Source organism: Mya arenaria, chromosome 4, assembly GCF_026914265.1.
Source record: "Mya arenaria isolate MELC-2E11 chromosome 4, ASM2691426v1".
NCBI classification, from domain to species: domain Eukaryota; kingdom Metazoa; phylum Mollusca; class Bivalvia; order Myida; family Myidae; genus Mya; species Mya arenaria.
Window position 1 is genome coordinate 78,186,431 of NC_069125.1, and position 25,419 is coordinate 78,211,849.

Sequence of the window (25,419 nt, forward strand, 5' to 3'; positions counted from 1 at the left end):
CCCCGGTGTCCCCCATTAAAGTGGGCCAGAGTCGCGGGACCGAAATTTACTGTTGGTAACTTTTTCGCTATATTAAGAAACAACAAGAACGACAAAAACACGCTTAACAAATCATATTTAGAATCTGCTGCGAGTGGCGAAACATTTCCTCTGCCGAAATTTCGCTTCGCTGAACTGATAAGCGAGGACTTCAGTTGTATTTAAATATACACAAAAGAACCTAAATAAGTCCTACTAAGATATGACCCTTCAACAGATAATGCTAAGTGTCAGGATGAAAATAGCCGGTAGTATATATATATATATATATATATATATATATATATATATATATATATATATATATATATATGTTTAAGTTTCAATCCCATGGTATTTTATTTAAAAATCATTATCGCTGCTTTATTTCCATTCGATTAGTATTTTTTCAGTGATCATGCATTCCGTAATGGAAAAATGAAACGTTCATTTGCAATGAAATTAACCTAGCTTTTGCACAAAACAGTGCGTGTTTTATTCCGATGAAGAGCGGGTAGCATTTCACTTTCTTAAAACGTTGCGGGATGGTGTGATGTAATAGTAATGGTTACTGAACCTACAACCTAAGTTATTGAAATGTATGATTTCAATTACGAGGGCAGTTGGTGAAGTTACTATATCGAACCATGTTATCAAGGATTGGGTTCAATGACTAGCGTGTATATAAGAGAAAATCTTTGTAATTAATCTTCATGACAGTGATCGCACGGTAATGCTCCGCTAACTTATTATTGTTCCGAGGTAGAAATTTATGTATAGACGAAATCAAATTAAGCACTCCCCAACATCACACAGGTTATTATTTATATTACATCATCGAGGTAGAAGGATTTACATTCATGTGGTATTTCTTTCGAAAATATGTTAGGTTGTATTTTGGTAAATCTGCAATGTTTTGGTGTAATATAAGAGCTAATAGTAGTTGAAAATACTAAGCTTGCATGTTGTTTACATATTTTCAATTTCAAGGTTACTTTAATGGCGTATGATTACGGTATTTTCTAAACTCATGTTATTTTCAAATAGCATTTGACTATGTTCATATTGGTTAAATGCTTGAATATAGTACTACATGCTGAAATAATTAGTGATGCAAACGAATGGCAAAATTGATATTCGAATATTCGGTAATTCTTTCGATCGAATATTCGAATACCAAAATGAACCTTAAAGAATTGAAGTAAACTATTATTCACTAACGTAATAGCCGGGGCTCTGTTACCTTTCTTTGTCGTATTCGGTACACGCGACGGACACTTATTATTCCACAAATTAGCCTCTGATTTTCCCATTTTCAGAATATATCCCCCAAAAAGCGATATATTTTAAACAAAATATCGAATTGTATCAATTCCACTTCGTTCATATTTGTAAACAATGCAAAATAAGATCGGGGAATTTCGTATTGTCCCGGTTAAATGACGATATACGCCAGCGTGGGACTTGCAGCCTCGTTCTGAGATTGATGTTTACGAATTATATTTGTATAATTAACAAAGTCAAAATTTGTCCAATAACAATACACATTTAGCCTTTCATACTATTACTCTGAGACAAAAGAAAGTATACTCTCGACTTTCTAGACCTTTTTTTAAATGATCCATAGTGTATTTTGCAAATTAAATATTTAAAGGTTGTTATGTTTTCTTTCTTTTCCCTTTATTCGGATACCTGTATGTAAATTATCGCAAAACTAAAGAAATATGTTGAACAAAGGGCCTTTTATTCAAAATGCAACTGATATATCGTGTGTTATCTGCGATTGTTTTAAATCGTTACCGCTAGAGTGTTGTTTTCATTTTTGTAATTTTTGATGACTTTATAATCATTGGACTACCACTTCCTGAATATATTTCTACCTCGTTTGAGTTTTAGAAGCTTTATGTGGATATTTACTCAAGCGCAGTTGAACAAAACATTCAACATTAATTGCGATTTACCAGCCAAAACATTCTGGCCAGATTTTAAACCCTTATTAAAGATATTTCCTTTAATTTTTTTTAAATAAAAATATATTTTTTTCTTAAAGGCTACGTTTAGTTCTAAATGTCTCCTTTTCAATGACAAAACATAGAAAATGCATGTTTTGTAAAAAAGATAATGGACAAGCAAAATATTTCTTGACAATTGGCATGCATGTACAAACTAAAAACAATCAAAATATCGTCATCATCGCCTCATCTAATGGTCATCGAATCAGAATTTAGGTTTTCATCACAAATCAACTCTTTTCACTTTTATAATTAACCGAGTCTAACCCGTCTTTACAAATTTTCGTTCATTTGATGAAGTTTGTGCTCTTAAATGTAAAACATTTCGCTTTGCCTATCTGCTTTGGAAGGTAATGCAGTTTATATAGACCTTCCATTGCTTTCTAGAATTTGCATGGTCTTTATTAACTCAAATATGATAGATGAAAAATATTCAACTTGATTAGTATTATGCTTTTAGTATGTTTCGTTTGCAAAATAAAATGGTATTTCTGTTTGTTTGCACTGGTAAAACGTGTTGTGATTGTTCAGCGAAAATGTCACTTTAAATTATTTTGCTATGATAAAGCAATATACTAGAATAAAAAGAACACATGATGAGATAATACTGGCGTCAGTTTATAGCTGACGTCACCATCGTTTTGTTGGCGACAATAAACATACAATTATATTTTGCATATGTTGTGCTCTAACTATTTTTTCAATAATACATAAAACTACAACTCATCACGTAACATTTGCCCCAGTTGCCAACATTTTTTCCCTAAAAACTGAGAAAGAGGTCATTTTGTCATATCCCGTCAAAACGTAAACACTTGATCTGTCTATTATCGTGTGTTTTATTTACCGCTAAGAATCTAAGTTCATGTACACATTTCTGTTCTTCTTGTACAAGGTATCATCCATTTTTCTGCTTCCAACCCCCTTTTGACTTACAAGAAGAAGGACATAATTATGTGTAACGGCAAAAGCATCAATGACAGCACCGAACGCATTTACAGTGATCTTGGTATCTACTTCTACGTGATAACACTGTTTCGACATATTCCTGTCAACATTTGAAGAGGTTTTAGGGATGTCTTTGAACTCTGTCACAAATTCCTGGTCACCGAGGATATCTTTTGTTCTTTCATCAATCTTTCTTGCAAGAAAACGCTGGCTTAGCAACTTTGTTTTAAACTGTTCCCATACATATGGCAGCGGAACTTCTGAACTACCTATGTCGATCTGAAGGTTTGCATTGGATCTGCAGAAAGCCCGTGCCAATCTACAGCAAGCATTGGAACTTTTTGAAGCTCTGGCAAACATACACGTTTGGATTTAAACTGCATTAAACTTTCGCCCACCTACATGGTTGCATTGAAACTGCATGTATCTCGTGCCAACATATTTGTTTGAAATGGACCTTTTATATAGGGGTGCCCTCCTCGAACTAATCCTGATGAAATACATCATTAAGTTGCAATGTTGACCATGTTGACATTTACTAAAATGTGATAGGAGCCTCCAAGAGGCGATACATCCGTTTCGCGGAATTCTAGTTACGTCCAGTTTGCATACACTTCCAAATACACGAACGATTAATTGACATAATTTTTGACGATGGCAATTCAGCAAGGAAATGCATTAAATAAACATGTTTCAGTTTTAGTCAATATAAAAACAGGATAATGCAAGTTTTATTCAGACGAAATGAGGGTCGCTCATTTTTAAATTATCGATAATGTTATTGTTCAATCTAGTTCTAACTCATCAATTCTGTAATTTTAATAAATTTGCTTGTATGTGCGTTGGAAAAACTGCCGGAAAAATTGTTAAAGCCTTTGAGGTTCGGTTCTTGAATAACTATTGTAACTACCACTACAGAGTTAGATTTCTGATTTACACGCGTACGTCGTTGTTGATTGTCCTGTGCTGACCCGTCCTCTAGTTTAATTTGTCGATTTGATTTCGGTTAATAGATAATCAATGTGTATTATTATAAGTCATCGCTTTCTGCATGTATTACAATGTAGCCAACCTGGAAAAAAAACACGTCTGTGGCTACTACAAGTGAATCGATTGTGCGACTTTTGCACAAAATAATGACGTACCAATAATTGCCGTAGATAATAATTTGTTTATGCATTTAAGCACTGATCATTTAGGACTTAATTAATCTACAAACACCGAAATTCAAATAAAAACTTGAAACTTGAAACTTTTCTGATTTGATAGAACGACTATTTTACATAAACACATAATTGCGTTGTACAAAATATATCAATACAAGTTAACAGAGGTAATTTACATTATACTACTTATCAGTCATTATTTAAAAAGTAAGACTCAACCTGAAAAAAATCTTATGCACTACAAAGTCCGACGAAACCACAAGAATGGTCATTAGAAAAGTGCGTTAAAATCGTGGTCTAAACATGAAGTCAAAAAAAAAGTTTTAAAGTGATATTGAGGTAAATATTGTGTTAATTTGTTTCATTTAATACATTCATGGAGTGAGAGATGGTGTCATTATCTAGTTACATAGCAACACTACTTTGGAGTACTACCACAGTCAGAGAGTTGAATTGCGTTACTTCTCTGCTGTCGGAACTGAGGCAATAGACATGTAACCAAAACTGTTGGTGTTCTTATTACTTTGTCGTAGCCATCCGAAAAAATACACAATAACACATACGTGCGCACCGTTCGTATGCCATAATGGGACTACATTGTGGCTTAGTTAAGACTTGACTCTTTTTGAGTTGTCTCCTTTTGTCATTAAAACGAAAGTTGAATTTTCCGAAAAACCCAAATCGATATCGCCTTGACATTGAGGAAGTTGGAGTGTCGCTGAGATACTTTTATAAGGTTTGTTTTACTGTCTTTTTATTCCAACACCTCAGCAGACATCTTAGTATTCCCTAGAAATATTTATTTACTCTCTAATGCTGTGTTTATCATCAATCTGGTTTCGTTTAATAACGATACTCTCAAGTGACATTGAAATTGAACATAAATAAAGATAAATCATATTTATTTCTACTATATACATGTAGTATTATCTTACAAATAACACAAAATTATTCCGTATCGACGGCACATTTTTTCGTTAGATTAACCTATTTTGATAGTTTGTGCAAAAAGTAAGAATTTCCCTAGGATTCTTTGTTTTGCCGGTGGAGCCGATACTGCTGTTGTTTTGGCTGCTGCTGCTGCAGCTTTTGCTGCTGTTTTTGTTGCTGCTGCAGCTGTTGTTGTTGATGATGGTGATGGTGCTGGCTATAATGTTCGCTTCGAATGTGTCTATACATAATGTGCGCGGGCAGCAGCAGCGCCTATACATGTATAACAGCTGACAAAGACGTTGCTTCGCTTCGGTGAATGAAACGTTTGGTTTTTCTTATAGATACAAATTGGTTTGTATTCTCCAATGAGCATTTAATCTTTTTCTTATAGATATTATTTGGTTTGTATTCACCAAAGAGCATAGGATGGCTTATGTATTTTATCGTTTTATCAGCATAGACTGATGTGGCAGATTTTGTTAGATTTTAAACACATCGTGAGGCACGGTTTCGAAAGCTTTCAAAAATTCCGATACACAAAGATTGTCTACTCTTTGTTTAAGTGATATTTCATAAACCTTATTTTCTTGCGAAAGTAATAATAAAGATTCACAAAAGTATCAGGGTCTTAACAATAAAATGAAAAGCACAGAGACAAGCTCATTGGTCAAAAATTGTTTAAAGGCGCAATGTTAGGGCCTAACAAGAAACACGAAACGAGACGGACAGAACGAGACAACTGCACGCGAGCCTCTTTACAAGACACTAAGCGAGATAAATTGATTAAGGGGCACTGAACGACAGACACTGGAGGAGGGACACTGAACAAGAGACACTAAACGAGAGACACTGAACAAGAGACACTGAACGAGAGACTGGACGAGAGACACTGAACAAGAGACACTGAACGAGAGACACTGAACGAACGCCACTGAACAAGAGACACTGAACGAGAGACACTGAACGAGAGCCACTGAACAAGAGACACTGAACGAGAGACACTGTATAAGAGACAATCAACAATAGACACTGGGCGAGAGACACTGAACGAGAGACACTGGATGAGAGACACAAAACGAGAGACACTAGACCAGAGACACTGAACAAGAGATACTCGACGAGAGACACTTAACGAGAGATACTGAACAAGAGTCTTTGAACGAGTGACAGTGATTTAAAGGTACTTAACTAGAGTTACTGAACAGAAGACACTGGAGGCAAGACACTGACGAAAGGCATTGAACGAGAGTCATTGAACGAGAGACATTGAACGAGAGACACTGAAAGAGTGACAGGGAACGAGAAACACTGAACGAAGGACACTGAACGAGAGACATTGGACGAGAGACAAGGACGAGAGACACTGAACGAGAGACACTGAACGAGAGACACTGAAAGAGAGACACTGAAAGAGAGACACTGAAAGAGAGATACTGAAAGAGAGACACTGAAAGAGATACACAGGACGTGTGACACTGGACGAGAGACACTGAACCAGAGACACTCGACGAGAGACACTGAATGAGTGACACTGAACGAGAGACACTGAATGAGTGACACTGAATGAGTGACACTGAACGAGAAACATTGAACGAGTGACACTGAATGAGTGACACTGCACGAGAGACACTGAATGAGTGACACTGAATGAGTGACACTGAACGAGAGGCACTGAACGAGAGACACTGAACGAGTGACACTGAATGAGTGACACTGCACGAGAGACACTGAATGAGTGACACTGAATGAGTGACACTGAACGAGAGGCACTGAACGAGTGACACTGAATGAGTGACACTGACCGAGAGACACTGAAAGAGAAACACTGAACGAGATACACTGAATAAGAGACACTGAACGGTAGACATTAAACAAGAAACACTAAACGCGAGACACTGGACGAGAGACACTGGACGAGAAGCACTGAACGAGAGACACTGAACGAGTGACACTGCACGAGAGACACTGAATGAGTGACACTGAATGAGTGACACTGAACGAGAGGCACTGAACGAGAGACACTGAATGAGTGACACTGACCGAGAGACACTGAAAGAAAAACACTGAACGAGATACACTGAACAAGAGACACTGAACGGTAGACATTTAACAAGAAACACTAAACGCGAGACACTGGACGAGAGACACTGGACGAGAGATACTGGAGGAGAGATACTGGACGAGATACACTGAGCAAGTGAAACTGAACAAGTGACACCGAACAAGTGACGCTGAACAAGTGACACTGCCATGAGACACTGGAAGAGATACACTGAACGAGAGACACTGAAAGAGAGACACTGACAGAGAGACACCGGACGAGATACACTGTTAAAGAGACACTGAAAGAGAGATACTGGACGAGAGACATTAGACGAGAGACACTGAACGAGAAACACTGGACGAAAAACACTGAACGAGAGACACTTAACGAGAGACACTGGACGAGAGACTTTGGACGATTAAAACACTGGACCAGAGACATTGGACGAGAGATATTGGATGAAAGACACTGGACGAGAGACACTGGACGAGAGACACTGGACGACAAACACTGGACGAGAGACACTGGACGAGAGACACTGAACGAGAGACACTGGACGAGAGACACTTAACGAGAGATACTTAACAAGAGGTTTTGAACGAGTGACAGTGATCTAGAGGTACTTAACTAGAGGTACTGAACAGAAGACACTGGACGCAAGACACTTAACGAGAGACACTTAACGAGAGTAATTGAACGAGAGACATTGAACGAGAGACACTGAACGAGTGACATTGAACGAGAGACACTAGACGAGAGACACGAAACGAAAAACACTGAACGAAAGACATTTGACGAGAGACATTGAAAGAGATACACAGGACGTGTGACACTGGACGAGAGACACTGAACCAGAGACACTGGACGAGAGATACTGAACGAGAGACACTGGACGAGAGACACTGTTAAAGAGACACTGAAAGAGAGATACTGGACGAGAGACACTGAACGAGAGACACTTAACGAAATACACTGAACGAGAGGCACTGGACGAAAGACACTGGACGAGAGACACAAAACGAGAGACACTGAGCGAGAGACATTGGATGAGAGACACTGAACGAGAGACACTGGACGAGAGGCACTGGACGAGAGACACTGAACCAGAAACATTGGACGAGAGACAGTGCGCGAGAGACACTGGACGAGAGACACTGAACGAGTGACACTGTACGAGAGACACTCGACGAGAGACACTCGACGAGAGACACTGAACGAGAGACACTGAACGAGAGACACTGGACGAGAGATACTGAACGAGAGACACTGGACAAGAGACACTGGACGAGAGACACTGTTAAAGAGACACTGAAAGAGAGATACTGGACGAGAGACACTGAACGAGAGACACTTAACGAGAGGCACTGGACGAAAGACACTGGACGAGAGACACAAAACGAGAGACACTGACCGAGAGACATTGGATGAGAGACACTGAACGAGAGACACTGGACGAGAGGCACTGGTCAAGAGACACTAGACGAGAAACACTGGACGAGAGACGCTGGACGAGAGACACTGTTAAAGAGACACTGAAAGAGAGATACTGGACGAGAGACACTGAAAGAAAGACACTTAACGAAAGACACTGAACGAGAGGCACTGGACGAAAGACACTGGACGAGAGACACAAAACGAGAGACACTGACCGAGAGACATTGGATGAGAGACACTGAACGAGAGACACTGGACGAGAGGCACTGGTCAAGAGACACAGGACGAGAAACACTGGACGAGAGACACTGGACGAGAGACACTGAACGAGAGACACTGGACGAGAGACACTGGACGAGAAATACTGAACGAGAGACACTAGACGAGAGACACTGGACGTGAGACCATGGACAAAAGACACTGGACGAGAGACACTCGACGAGAGACACTGAACGAGAGACACTGAACGAGAGACACTGGACGAGATATACTGAACGAGAGACACTGGACAAGAGACACTGGACGAGAGACACTGTTAAAGAGACACTGAAAGAGAGATACTGGACGAGAGACACTGAACGAGAGACACTTAACGAGAGGCACTGGACGAAAGACACTGGACGAGAGACACAAAACGAGAGACACTGACCGAGAGACATTGGATGAGAGACACTGAACGAGAGACACTGGACGAGAGGCACTGGTCAAGAGACACTGGACGAGAAACACTGGACGAGAGACGCTGGACGAGAGACACTGAACGAGAGACACTGGGCGAGAGACACTGGACGAGAAATACTGAACGAGAGACACTAGACGAGAGACACTGGACGTGAGACCATGGACAAAAGACACTGGACGAGAGACACTGGACGAGAGACACTGAACGAGATACACTTAACGAGAGTCACTGGACGGGAGACACTTAACGAGAGATCCTGAACAAGAGTCTTTGAACGAGTGACAGTGATTTAAAGGTACTTAACTAGAGTTACTGAACAGAAGACACTGGAGGCAAGACACTGACGAAAGGCATTGAAAGAGAGTCATTGAACGAGAGACATTGAACGAGAGACACTGAAAGAGTGACAGGGAACGAGAAACACTGAACGAAGGACACTGAACGAGAGACATTGGACGAGAGACAAGGACGAGAGACACTGAACGAGAGACACTGAACGAGAGACACTGAAAGAGAGACACTGAAAGAGAGACACTGAAAGAGAGATACTGAAAGAGAGACACTGAAAGAGATACACAGGACGTGTGACACTGGACGAGAGACACTGAACCACAAGACACTGGAGGCAAGACACTGACGAAAGGCATTGAAAGAGAGTCATTGAACGAGACACATTGAATGAGACACACTGAAAGAGTGACAGGGAACGAGAAACACTGAACGAGAGACACTGAACGAGAGACATTGGACGAGAGACACTGAACAAGAGACACTGAAAGAGAGAAACTGAAAGAGAGACACTGGACGATAGACACTGGACGAGAAACACTGAAACAGAGACACTGGACTAGAGACAGTGCGCGAGAGACACTGTACGAGAGACACTGAACAAGTGACACTGATTGAGAGACACTAGACGGGAGACACGAAACGAAAAACACTGAACGAAAGACATTGGACGAGAGACATTTGACGAGAGACACTCGACGAGAGACACTGAACGGGAGACACTGAACGAGAGACACTGAACGAAAGACACTGGACGAGAGATACTGAACGAGAGACACTGGACAAGAGACACTGGACGAGAGACACTGAAGAGAGATACTGGACGAGAGACACTGAACGAGAGACATTTAACGAAAGACACTGAACGAGAGGCACTGGACGAAAGACACTGGACGAGAGACACTGACCGAGAGACATTGGATGAGAGACACTGAACGAGAGACACTGGACGAGAGGCACTGGACGAGAGACACTGAACCAGAAACATTGGACGAGAGACAGTGCGCGAGAGACACTGGACGAGAGACACTGAACGAGTGACACTGTACGAGAGACACTGGACGAGAGACACTCGACGAGAGACACTGAACGAGAGACACTGAACGAGAGACACTGGACGAGAGATACTGAACGAGAGACACTGGACAAGAGACACTGGACGAGAGACACTGTTAAAGAGACACTGAAAGAGAGATACTGGACGAGAGACACTGAAAGAGAGACACTTAACGAAAGACACTGAACGAGAGGCACTGGACGAGAGACACTGGACGAGAGACACAAAACGAGAGACACTGACCGAGAGACATTGGATGAGAGACACTGAACGAGAGACACTGGACGAGAGGCACTGGTCAAGAGACACAGGACGAGAAACACTGGACGAGAGACACTGGACGAGAGACACTGAACGAGAGACACTGGACGAGAGACACTGGACGAGAAATACTGAACGAGAGACACTAGACGAGAGACACTGGACGTGAGACCATGGACAAAAGACACTGGACGAGAGACACTGGACGAGAGACACTGAACGAGATACACTTAACGAGAGTCACTGGACGGGAGACACTTAACGAGAGATCCTGAACAAGAGTCTTTGAACGAGTGACAGTGATTTAAAGGTACTTAACTAGAGTTACTGAACAGAAGACACTGGAGGCAAGACACTGACGAAAGGCATTGAAAGAGAGTCATTGAACGAGACACATTGAATGAGACACACTGAAAGAGTGACAGGGAACGAGAAACACTGAACGAGCGACACTGAACGAGAGACATTGGACGAGAAACACTGAACAAGAGACACTGAAAGAGAGAAACTGAAAGAGAGACACTGGACGATAGACACTGGACGAGAGACACTGAAACAGAGACACTGGACTAGAGACAGTGCGCGAGAGACACTGTACGAGAGACACTGAACAAGTGACACTGAACGAGAGACACTGGTCTGGTCGAGAGACACTCGACGGGAGACACTCGACGGGAGACACTGAACGAGAGGCACTGAACGAGAGACACTGAACGAGTGACACTGAATGAGTGACACTGACCGAGAGACACTGAAAGAGAGACACTGGACGAGAGACACTGGAAGAGATACACTGAAAGCGAGACACTGACAGAGAGACACTGTTAAAGAGACACTGTTAAAGAGACACTGAAAGAGAGATACTGGACGAGAGACATTGGACGAGAGACACTGAACAAAAGACACTGAACGAGTGACACTGGACGAGAGACACTGGACGAGAGACATTGGACGAGAAACACTGGACGAGAGGCATTGGACGAGAGACATTGGATGAGAGACACTGAACAAGAGACACTGGACGAGAGACACTGGACGAGAGACACTGGACGAGAGACACTAAGACGAGGGACACTGAACGAGAGACACTGGGTGAGAGGAACTGGACGAGAGATACTGAACGAGAGACACTGGACAAGAGTAACTGGACGTGAGACACTGGACGATAGACACTGGACGAAAGACGCTGGACGAGAGACACTGGACGAGAGACACTGAACGAGATACACTGAACGAGATACACTGAACGAGAGTCACTGGACGAGAGACACTTAACGAGAGATACTGAACAAGAGTATTTGAACGAGTGACAGTGATCTAGAGGTACTTAACTAGAGTTACTGAACAGAAGACACTGGACGCAAGACACTGACGAAAGGCATTGAACGAGAGACATTGAACAAGTGACACTGAAAGAGTGACACGGAACGAGAAACACTGAACAAGAGGCACTGAACGAGATACATTGGACGAGAGACACTGAACGAGAGACACTGAAAGAGAGACACTGAAAGAGAGACACTGGACGAGAAACACTGAACCAGAGACACTGGACTAGACAGTGCGCGAGAGACACTGGACGAGAGACACTGAACAAGTGACACTGAACGAGAGACACTGGTCGAGAGACATTCGACGAGAGACACTCGACGAGAGACACTGAACGAGAGACACTGAACGAGTGACACTGAACGAGTGACACTGAACGAGAGACACTGGTCGAGAGACACTCGACGAGAGACATTGGACGAGAGACACTGAACGAGAGACACTGAACGAGTGGCACTGAATGAGTGACACTGACCGAAAGACACTGAAAGAGAGATACTGAACGAGAGACACTGAACGAGATACACTGAACGAGATACACTGAACCAGAGGCACTGACCAATAGACACTGAACAAGAGACACTTAACGCGAGAGACTGAACGAGAGAGACTCAGCGAGAGACACTGAACGAGAAACACTGAACGAGAAACACAGAACGCAGGACACAGAACGAAGTTATTGAACGAGAGACACTGAACAATAGTAGGTGAAAGAGAGACGCTGAACTAGAATTACAGAACGAGAGAATGAAAAGTAACTGAGTGAGAGAAACTGAACATGAGAGACAGTAAACGAGAGTCATTGGACGGATGATACTGAACGTAACTAAATTAAGAATACTAAACACTTAACGAGAGACACTGAACAAGAGTCATCGAACGATTGACACTGACCTAAAGGTACTGAACGAGAGACATTGAACCAGACTTACTGAACGAATGACACTAAACGAGAGACACTCAGCTAGGGACATTGAACGAGATACACTGACCGAGAGACACTGAACTAGAGTTTCTGAACGAGAGTCGTTGAACGAGCGACACTGATCTAGAGTGACTGAACTAAAGTCACTGAACGAATTACACTGAACGAGAGTCCCTGAATGAGAGTCACTGAACAAGAGACACTGAATGAGAGTCATTGAACGAATGCCACTGAACGTAACTGATCGAGTGACACTGAACAAGAGACACTGAACGATAGACAATGAAGTATGATCTCCGGAATGGTGAATTCCGGCGTTCCATAGTATTCATGTAAAAAAAAAACATACTAGCACCTTCTTATCCAGACTTTATTAAGGATGTTAAAAACTGTCATTGATAAAAACATAGCAATCTTACCTTAATGAATCTAGGTAATCACAAAAAAAACGAGAATATTAAACATTAAAGTAATGAAATTAAAATACATATATATGTAACAACAAACTTCAGTATACATTTAACAAAAAGAAATGTTCAAATATGAGGGAAATACATTTTTTAAAAAAGGAATGTTTAGACATGAGTGAAACTTAAAATACATAAACATGTAACGACAGACTTTAGACTGAAAATAATCATATGAATGTTGTTACGCATTTTACTAAAAGAAATATTTAAATATAAGCGAAATTTCCGAGAATGACAGGTGTTTTTTTTTTCCATTTCATTGGGAAATGTAGACTAAGATAAGAATTATATATAGATGCATAATGGTTTAGCTAGACTTTAAATAGTCTATGTTTACCTTGCCTCGACCCAGGTAGATGGAGTGTGGGTCGGTCGGTTGATAGGTTTGTTGACTATGTTTTCCCAGAAAAGAGAACAGAAGGAGGAATTAAGTGTAAACTATTGTTTTTATCTAAAATTATCTATTCCCCGCGGTTCCTCACCAAGATTTGCTCTTTAAAGCTGCACTCTCACAGATATACCATTTTTACAACTTTTTTATTTTTGTTTTGAAAGGAGCAACTTTATTGGGTAAATATCTGCAAACCAATGATATAAGATTGCTGACAAAAGTGTTTTAAGGCTTAAACTGTTATTAACGGTTTAAGAAAAATGCATAGACATCAATTTTTGAACTTATATATTAAAATCTGCGATTTATTTTTTTCAGCAGTCTTATATAACTGGTTTCCATGGATTTTCGCAGAAAAAAATTGCTCGTTCCAAGCCAAAAAATAAAAAGACATCCCCATTCTAATAACATGGTGTTCGGTAAAAACCTGGTAAAAAAAACGCGTAAACGATACATAATGAAGTGGAATCATTCGTGTCAATGATGTTTGGTCAAGGGTAGTTCATTGTGATTCATTTAACACTTTATTCTGCCGAGGTTGTGTCCTTTCGTCCGGTAAAAAGTTGATTTTTCCAAAACTTTTAAATCGATAGCGTTGATCGTCTAGATAGGAAGTTGGAGTGTTCTTGAAATACTTGTAAAAGGTTGGTTTCGCTGTTTGTCTCACAAAAGTCAAGACATTTTACGGTGAAACAGAATACGTTACTTTCTATAGGTAATAAGTAGGAAATGATTCCTAAAACGTCGTTAAATGCAAAGAAAACTTTGAGTAAGGCTGAAAGGGCGAAAACTGTCCATTTTGTCGAGAAGGAGCAGTCCGAGGCACGCTGACATAATGGACAGGTTCGGGGCGATTCACTTACTTCTTAAACAACGACGTCCAAATCATGAATTTCATGGCGCTTTTGCCAACTTATTGGACACTGTCAAACCAATAGAAAAGATACTAATCATGCGAATCTCTTAAGCAAATCAAAATGGTTTTGTGCTTGTACACATATTAAATGTACATGTAAATGATTAATTTGGTAAATTTTCCGAGTAATCATCTTTTTAATAAAATTTCAACGGATAAATAACAAGTGCAAAATGCCTTATTCGCTTAATACGAAAAAAAATAAGTTTAAGCTGTATTTTTTCTACTCTCTCAGGGGCATACAGCAATGAACAATTTCCTTTTCTATGCGCAAACCTCAGTGACATCTTCATTTGGTATTAAGAACAATGGAATACGTCACAAATATAAAGTATACTAAAAGACAGGTAAAGCTTCATTTGAAGTGCAGCATTTCATTACAAATTTCTCTTTTCAACAGGATTGATTAAATATGATAAGATCGATAATGAATTGTGTTGCCATTATGAAGTTTGTGTTGTATAGATACCGCAGCAGGATTTGCAGTTTGTCTAAATCCCCGGGATCCACTGGGTCTTATTTCGATAGTTTTAAAACCCTTCCAATAAATGAACTGTCCCGTTTTTGCTGATATTTCTGTAGTAACCAAAACCAATGTTATATTAACTGGACTCGTTTATCCCTAGACTCCAGGATACCGTTTACTTGGTGAAAGAGTTTATTGTTGAGTTGAATGTAGAGTAGTTTTGTCTTGTTATATTTCATCATGACTGGGTTACAAAGGCAAGTTTGCTATGCTTCAGGATGTTAGCTGCAGTGACGCCGGGATCAATAGACGGGACCCAAAATGAGCAGTACTATCTGCGTCTCCACCTTCTCCTCATGAAGGCTGGCGACGTACTCAGGACCATGTTCGACTCCATTATCACCCCAAACAATTTACTCCATGAACTTAGAAAACACAAAGGCGAGATTGAAAATTTGAAAAATAATGGTATACTTTCAAACGACCAATACAATCTGCTCAATCCTAATCCAGACTCGAAAAAGTTTGACGTCAGTCTGCTGATTCTTCTACTCAGAAACATCTGCAACTTGAGCAAGTTGAAGTCAAACGATCCCATATGGAAGGAGAACGACAACACCAACATAACGAACACCATGCCTCCTGTCATTGCAAGCATCGTGCGGATAAGGAATCTCCGAAACAAGGTAGCATTTGGACTAAATACATGCGTGTGATTACATTTAAATAAGTACATCCTTTCTAGTGAAAATGATGATGTTCAACTTCATCATTTGATTGGAAAAATAATATATGTTTTAGTTTTTACCGAAATTTTTATTATTTTAGCAAACATAATAGACACTATTGTTATATATTGTGTGTTCTTGCGGAATCATCGATTATATATTCATTACAAAATACGGCTTAAATGCTTGGGGAAATTGGAATCGATGCACAGTGTATGTATACCACGTGATAAATTACGTCATATATGCTATTTCGGAAGGCAATATTTTGAAATGAAAACTTTGTTTAAAGATAGCTTTTTTCTTTTTCTATTCCATTTTAAATGAAAAAATGGCAGTCTATGCGGATTAAAAGGCCCCGCCTTCGCTTTATTACCGGAGTTTGATTAGGTGATTAGTTTCTTCAAGCATTTCGACAAACCTGTTTCCAAAATAATGGTTTAACAGTGCTCTATCAGGCAGCGGTTCTGCGAAAAGGTTTGTCGAAGTGAAAAAACTAAACTCTCAATCAAACTTTGGTTAAATCAAGAAGGCGGGACTAGCGGAGTAGACTGCGCTATGTTTCATTAAATGGTGAAGAAATAGTAAAGTGAATATCTTTGTTTAAAGTCTTCATTCAAAGCAAAATACTGCTTTCCGACGTAACATTTATGACGCAATTTATCACGTGGTATACACATACTGTAATAAGCTATCGAGCTAAAATAAAATAATGTAAACGAACCATTTAAACAAAAGGATATTATCTACACAATCTAAAATTTTAGATGCAGCATAAGCATGTTGCTTATTTGGACCAAAGGGAGTTCGAAGACAACTGGCGTCTGTTGGAAAATGTAAGTTCCATTGCTATTATTGCATTACATTATTTGGCAGTCTGTAATCTTGTTGGATATTTTTCTTGTTTTGGGGCCTCCGAAGGGAGCCCAAAGTATGACACTGTCCGTTAAGTGCAGTTGTGGCAAAGGGCAATGTAACACTATTGGGTCAATGATTCATATTTTTCATAGGACTAATTCGTGTTCATATAACTATGTATGAAATTCAATCAAACTTCAAAGAACAGCGGGAAGTATGTCTCGTATAGAATGTGTGCTTAATAGGTTAAGGTTACACTTGGTCAATGTTTTACTATTTGGATTCCATAGCGTAACTTGGTGTCACGACCATAACTTTTTAACTTTAATGGAAATTCAATAAAACAATAGTAAACCAAACTAAAATAAAGCACCATGGTAAGATGTGTTTCGCATAAAAGGTTGGATTGAAAGTAACATTTGGAGGTAACAATTATGTTCCACAAAAGTTAAATACTAACTATCTTAACAAATATAATATACTATCAATAGGAATTTAATCTAAATTCACACATTTGTAATGCAGGGAAAACTATAGGGACAATCTTAAGCCATTAAAAGAAGGTGTGTTGCGTATGAAATGTGTGCGTTCACCTCTAGACTTTGTCACACTTAGATGTCAGTATTCAAAATCCGGATCCCACAGAAATAGTTTTATACAAGTGATAATTTCTACTTATCATGTGCTTTCAATCAAACGTCACACGATTGTCGAGCGCCAGGAAACGTGCATTGCTGTCATCGCAAAGGTGAAACTTGGAGGTCAATAGAGCCGAATGTGCATTTCATAGATAATGTTGATGTCTCCCCCATAGCTCTGTAACTAGTCATGGTATTTCACAAATTGTTTAAATTCATTTACTTTTTCCCCATAACTTTTAAAGTAATTTTGTGTCAAACATTTCCTAAATGGTTTCAGTTCAAAGGGCAAGGTCACATTTAAAGAATGGGGTTTTATACCAATTGTTTAATGAATGGGGATACATTCTGATTTGTAGTATATTAAAACACATGGCTACTGTCTGACAATGCCTTGTCGGCATTTTCTACTTTCCTGTGACAGATTTTGTTTTGGTGTGTGTTTTAATTTTGGTAGTTTTTATTCTTCTTTTTTGATATAAATTGCTCGTATGTTAATGTATACATACATAATGCTAAAGCGAGCATACGGTAGCTTTCATTATTTCAGATACTTATGTATTTTACGAAACGTAAATTTTATCTAATTTGAAATTTATAAATGAAACAATTTCGGAGTTACTCTTTATTTCCCCTATTGTCACAAATTAACAACGGAACATTGGCTGTGCAAATATACACAGTGAATCAACGTACACCGGATATAGTAGCCGAAGTTAGACGTAAACAATGCTTTTTCACAGGGACGGTAAGGGTTTGACCGGTTTCTGTTATAAATAACCTAAGTTTGAAACAATGAAGTATCAGTTTAACGAGTATAGACATGTCCAGGTCTGAAGACTTCAACTTAACTGTGGTACTTGGGTTTAACACATTAGGAAACTGGTAGTAAAGAAGAAAGCACACAGGCAATAGCAGGGTTTAAACAACACTATTTTAATAATTTGGCTGGTAAACCTCAAATAGCAAATATCTGAACCGAGTTTCTTTAGTTGTTAGTCAAGTTTCTCTTTGTCAAAGCATTTGACGAACGTCTTTCTCGTTTAATTTCGAAATGGTACTGTACTTTTTATCGCAGATACTGCATGAAATATATCCTTTCTATGTTCTGGCGATAGTCGTGTCGACGTGCGCTCTACAACCATTCTAATCACAGTGTTGATATTTGGAATTCTCAGTTAAAGATTACAAGTTATTGAACGTACCACGTGTTGTGGTTTTACTTTTTTATTTATCACTATTAACTGTGCTTTAATATTACTTTGTACCGCAATTAAGTAATTAGCAGAAAAGTATTGTGACACAATCATCACGACGACGTTGTTGAATTATTTTTATGCAAATGCTCTACGTCTGAAAAAGGATTCACTGTACTAGCCATGTCTTAAGTTCTCGACATCATTTTCCCTAATTGGATGATAATTGACAAATATACACTCCATGAAAACATTTATTAAATATAGAGGATTTTAGACTACGCCAAATGCATATTATTTTCCCCACTTACTAGGCACAAACTATAGTTTCCATGTGCACTGTCATTGTAACGATATTTGTGTTGGTGTTTTTTTTTTCATTTTAGATTTTACATCAACCAACGATGCGATAATACCTGTAATATTAACTAGCACACGTGGTTGTCAATAGTGTGTATTGTCGGATATGTTGAATTTCGTTGCCGTAAGAAAAATAATAAATTTCAAATGAAATATATCGATGAAAAGATAACTTTTGGCACAGTTGGTTATTAATGCGTAAACAAACAAATCTATGTATGGAGTGTCTCTTGCATTTATCACACATTTCGAAGAAAGAACAAAAACATTTGAACAAGTGACAAATGTTCCGAAAGAGGGTTTTGGCCTTAAATCTGATGACTTGAGTGATTTATGCTATATTTATGCTTTACCCTTGAATAACATCCTAATAAAAGCATGTAGTTTTTGTTATACATGTAACAGTCTAAAAGAGAGCTGACAAACAGGCGACTGGACGGGTAATGCATTATAACATATTTCTGGTAGTGAAACCGAGGATTGCACTGGCAGATGTCGATCATGTATGAACTGACAACGCATGTAAATGACCAAAGCTGTCGATAAATTAAACCCCAAACACCCTATAATGAAAGCGTTGAAAGGCTGTAGGCGCGACAACAGTAACAATGAAAATCGAATCGAAAAACATATTTTGGGTTGGCCAAAATCAGAGCACTCGCCGAATGGGCAAGGCCCGAGTGCCAGTATGAATAAGCTTACACACCACCAACATTACCTAAGAAAAATATAATATACTTTTTAATACAACTAGCTAAGTGATACACCTATGTACTTGTATATATTTACATTATTTGAAGTTTATTGTAAGTGTTAAGTAAGTTAAGCGAAGCCCGATATTGAATGAGAACGATTATTTTTCTATTTCGAGAACGTAAAGAAAGGCAGCGTTGTTAAGTAAACACATTTCCCTTTTTCTGCGTATTTTTTTATAATTATTTCTTCCCCCAAGTTTCTCACAAATATTTATCATGTGGCTTGCCTTAAAATTCAAATTTAAGTTGCATCTTTAAAATTACTTAAATGAAGTGGTCTTTTTGTCTGCTCTATTTAGTTCGCATAACACCATACTTCTCATTTTGTTACTCCTGCGCAATAATTATTTCAACATGTCATATGACAAAAAGTAGATCTGACGATACCTGATTTGATTTTCGGTACTTAAGTTTTTAGGCCTGCACCTAACAGCCTACAACAACAAAGCAATACACATTTGCCCCAATTTGAGATTCAAAATACATGATATTAATATAATCCATCATTAAACCGTATATTTCACGATTCGTAAAATAATTTTTAATTTGTTATAGACCTCTAGTTCCTAAATTAAATTATCGTTTAATGTTGTTATGCCTTATACAAACATTCCTTTCTGAGCAAGCCTTTTCATTTCAAAAACAAATTGTACTGCTTACAATCGAACCTGGTGATTATCACATGTTTATTGGTTGGATAATACATGTGAGGATTACAATCAATATTAATTATCATTTATAGTTAATAATTAGACGAAATAATAAGCAGAAATATCATGTAAAATTGTATATTTTGTACACGTAAGTACTGTCATATTGGGTTGTTGTTTCCGACTCGCTAGGGCTACTCATCCACCGTGATATAAATCAAATTGTAATAAGTTCCTTTTATGTTCACATCAGGCGATGGTAATACTTGGCCAGACATGTGGGATGCACAATTTGAAAGCTGAAATAAAGGAACTGGTGACAAAGACTCTCGACATTGTGACACCCGAAATGAAAAGCCTCCGAGGTATGATACTTTAAATGACTTGGTGCACGATGTACATTTATAAAAACTTTATTGAAACATATATGTTTAAACGCATGTGCCAATTCACCAGTATTTAATGCATTAAGATTTGTCAGTTTGATAAATATACTCATAAAATAATTCTTGCCAGTCTTACGATTTTTTTTTATTTTAGCAGAAATATGTACCTTATTAAAACATTTACTATTTTTACAGAGAATACTATTTGGTTCTTTGAGGAGAGCCGTAAGGATCCATTCTATGTGGAAACAGCCCGTTTTCAAGACGCTATCCGTTTGTTAAAAGAGAAACATTTCATCGTGCTAACTGGCCATCCTGGGGAGGGGAAAACTGCCATGGCAGCCAGGCTGGCCCTAGTAGATGGCACAAAGCCAGAAAACTGTCTGAATCTGGAGGATGCACTAGACTGGAGAAAAGTGGATTGGTCATTAAAGCTGTTTAATACGGTCATTGTGGACGATATCTTTGGAGGCGGTGCACTTAATCAGAAACTTCTTGCTGATTGGGAACGTTATCTGCCTGAGATGGAAAGAGCTGCGAAGCAGAAACGTTTGAGAATCATAATTACCACCAGACACTACATTAAAGAGGAGGCTTTGGAGGAACTGGACAAGCCCACAATATTTGATGACAAGGTGGGATATGTTTTGCTCTTGTCGTCAACAATATACATGTCATTTGACGAAAAAAAAGACATTCTTGTGTCGAGGGCAAAGAAAAACAATTCTGAAGACATGATTAACACTCACCGTATAAAGTATGAAGAGTGTGTAAGAAACGCACAGGGAGTTATGAATTTGCAAGAAGGTCGAAGAGCTGACTTTGTGTTTGGGTTTCCGCAATGTGCAACCTTGTTCGTCGGTAGTGAAGCGTTGATAAAACTGGGTCCTGCTTTTTTCAGCAAACCAGAAATACACTTCAAGACATATATTGACGAGTTATACAAAGGCAGAGATGAAGAGCTGTTCCACAAGTTCTTGGCTTTGGTGGCTGTATGGGCAAAACAAGACATGAGAATGAAAGAACACGATTTACAAAATGCTAAAAAAGTGTCCGACCATGTGAAATATGTTGCCAACTGTTTTGGTATTGATGTTACTAACTCGTTTCTGGAAACATTAAAGTCATCTTTGAAAAGCCATGTTAATGACCTGTTGCTATTGATCGATCGTTCTGGGGAGTACACCTTCAGTCACAACGTAAACGGGGACATGGTTGGGGTAGTCCTTGGAAGTCACAAACCCCTGGAATGCATTGAATTATGCCCGAGAGATTTCCTGATGGAACGCGTAACAATCGCACAAGCCGGAAAGGGCGAGCTTCGTGTTGTAGTAAAACAGAGTGATTATGAAGCTCTGTGTGAAAAGTTTGCAAAAATGATCGGTCGCAAAGACTGCAACCTCGTGGCAAAGGAGCCACCACACCAAGAATTCCAACAGCTTCAGCGTAAAGGTCCCCGCTCGAACACCGTTGATGCACTCAGTGACATTGACTTTGGTATACTTAAACACAGCGCATTTAAAGACGAAGGTTTCGTGGAGATATTCATCAGGTACATCCGGGAAAAGCATCTCGATCAGGATCTTTTCAACGTTCCTGTAATGAAAATGACCGGCTACTTCCTCGACTACGGGATCAAAATGACAGAAATGGTCATGTACCTACCGGGTTACACGCTATACAGTGGGCTCAGTGTGTTGGCGAAAGAATTGATTGAGCAAGAAGTTTTTCCAAAGAACCAAGTCGATCCACTACTACTGGCAACACATTCCGGTGATATTGGTATGATGGAATTACTTCTAAACCACGGAGCGAAAGTTTCAGGAGACACAATCTATGTAGCGATGCATAAAAGAGGAAGCACGTTTGATTCAAACAAGGTTCTCGATACAATAGTTGAATACCAAGGTATAGATATCAATGACAAAGGAAACGCCGTTAATGGGAATTATCCGTTGATTGTTGCAGCAAGAAAGGGCTTTACCTATGCAGTGAAATGCATGTTGCATCATGGCGCTGATCCGTCCGTGAAAAATGATAAGAACCTGACGGCACTGCACAAGGCAGTTATCTATAAGCATGACCAAATTATCCAACTTCTCATTGACCATAATTCGCCATTAGACGCGAAGGGTGGAAAATTTAAGAGGTCGCCTCTTCATATCGCTGCTGATCTTGGAATGGATAGAATCGTCCAAAAAATCCTGATCAAAGGTGCAAACGTAAAGATCAAGGACCATCGTGGTCATTATCCGATATTTCTGGCAGCCATCAGAGGTCATTTTGAAACAGTCAGGGTCCTTCTGAAGCATGACAAAAGTCAGGACAATCTGCGGATTGCATCATATGGCAAGAAATCGTTTATCAAAGGCATGTCACTGTTTCATGTTGCAGTTTGGAAGAACGACAGGAAGCTGATCCAGCTGCTAATCGATGAGAAGGCAAATCCAAACGTAAAGGATTTCTTTGGTCAAACCCCGTTGTTCTATGCTATTATGGCAGGCAAGAAGACTGCAATGCGAATGCTGTTGCAATATGCGGACAAAACAATGCCTCAGAAACAGGGATACACGCCATTACATGCGGCAATTCACAAGGGAAATATAAAACTTGTAGCCAAATTAGCTGCAGAAGTGGACGTTAATGCGCTGGACAAGTACGGTCGGACACCTCTGCATGTTGCGTGCGAAAAAGGGAATGTTAACGCTGTAAATATATTGCTTAACAAACACAACGCAGATCCACTGATGGTCACGAAACGAGGAGACACAGTTTTCCATATCCTGAGACGCATGAAAGGAAACAAAAGTCACGAGGATCATTGCAACCGCCGTTTGATTGAACTGCTTTTAATCGACGCTCATCCAGCAATATTTGATCGTGTGAAAAGTATGCCGAACAACAAGGACGTGTCTATCACAGACAGTCTGAATCTAACACCGAAGGACTTGACTACTATCCAAGGTTTAAAGCAAGGGATAAAATCCGACTTTGGCGAGATAAGCGATGACGATGATGAAGATTCTTCCGCTACAAAAGTCTCACGTGCTGGAGACACCGACAACGACAACTATCACGATAAAGACGATGATGACGAAGGCGATTTTGAATAAAGGCTGGATTATAAAAAATATGCATTATGGATTGTAGTTTTAAGTTTGTTGTTATTAAAATTAGTTATATAAGAATAAAATACATCTGTACTAGATGCTGGGATAGTGTCTTGAAATGTCAGAGTGGATAACTTTTAAAGTCGTGAAGGTAATATTTTGACAAACATCATCGAGTATAGGTCTTTGTGCTGTCTTCGATATTTAAAACAAAACGAGATGTTGTATATTTTTGCTAATGTAAAGGATTTGAAATTGTCTGTTTTGACCTTGAAAAGAACAGTGCTGTGTTGAAATTTACTTCGCTGGAATGGATTCGTCATGCAAATTTTAAATGCTGTTTTAAACGTTACTTATCAATTATTGTATAAATTTATTAATACTACTGGTTGTTATGAACTGCATTCTTATATCCTGCGGTTAAGTGTGCGAATTACGGACACATGTTGGTTTAGTACACAAGTTCCTACAGCAAATGTGTACGTCACGGTCACGATCACGAATGTGTACCAACTTTCTGATACTACATTTCAGTTTTTAATGGAAAATGCAAAAAAACAAACAATACATTTAAACAATAAATTGTAGCGTACCGATCATTTCATTTGTTCAGTTTTAATAAAAGATAAACACAAACTCGTCCGACAATGTGTACGATCACAATGTCATTTAAAAAAAGATTCATAGTTATAGTTACTTATTTCAAAATATAGTTTTAAAACCGGTGTTAACTATTGTGCTTTTCATACCTTTATTAGTGTATGGTTACATGTTAAATACTGTCAATATGTTTGAACCCTTTTTGAACCTTGTTTGGGCATAAAGGTTTATAAGTTTGTTTCAAATTAAAATTCATAGAGGACTTAAAGGACACAAATTCATTAACACATATCCCAGAGCGTATCACAAAATTCCCAGAGCGTATCCGATACTGGTTGAGAAGCAGTTTCCGACAGTTTTTACTGAATTATCCATACGTTTTTAAATCCCGACGAGAAATGTTCACATTTTAGATAACTTAGCTCAACCTGCTATTGTTGAAATATGTTTCATATGTCTGACGTCACATATAGTGTATATAATAGGGGCACCAAAGGCACTTACACCGTTCTGATCTGTTGGCATTGAGAAGCAGTTTCCGACAAATCGAATACGTGGCGGATTTTAGGTGCTTGTCGTGTGTTTTTAAATACATATATGGATTCTCCTGTTGGCGGTTTTATCCACCCAGATATGATCTCTTGGAAAAACTACATGTGTATATATATTAGTTTAGAACACTTTTATGGCATTTTGAATAAATGCCCCGTGTTTGTTTTTCCCTTCGTCCATACAAGTTCGCCTTAGACTGGTTTTCGTTCTACCTAACCTTGGTCAATATATAAATGTACTAAATAT

The 25,419-nt window shown here is 39.0% G+C and overlaps 1 protein-coding gene across 1 annotated transcript; it reads left to right on the forward strand.

Moving 5' to 3' along the window:
- The first annotated feature begins 4,819 nt into the window (after window positions 1–4,819).
- Window positions 4,820–24,746, forward strand: LOC128229762 (uncharacterized). The gene is made up of 5 exons (XM_052941580.1): window positions 4,820–4,880; window positions 15,618–16,026; window positions 16,836–16,904; window positions 20,779–20,890; window positions 21,107–24,746. Exons 2-5 carry the CDS (start codon window positions 15,619–15,621, stop codon window positions 24,022–24,024), a joined length of 3,507 nt encoding a protein of 1,168 aa, XP_052797540.1. The 5' UTR covers window positions 4,820–4,880; window position 15,618; the 3' UTR covers window positions 24,025–24,746.
- Window positions 24,747–25,419: the final 673 nt, after the last annotated feature.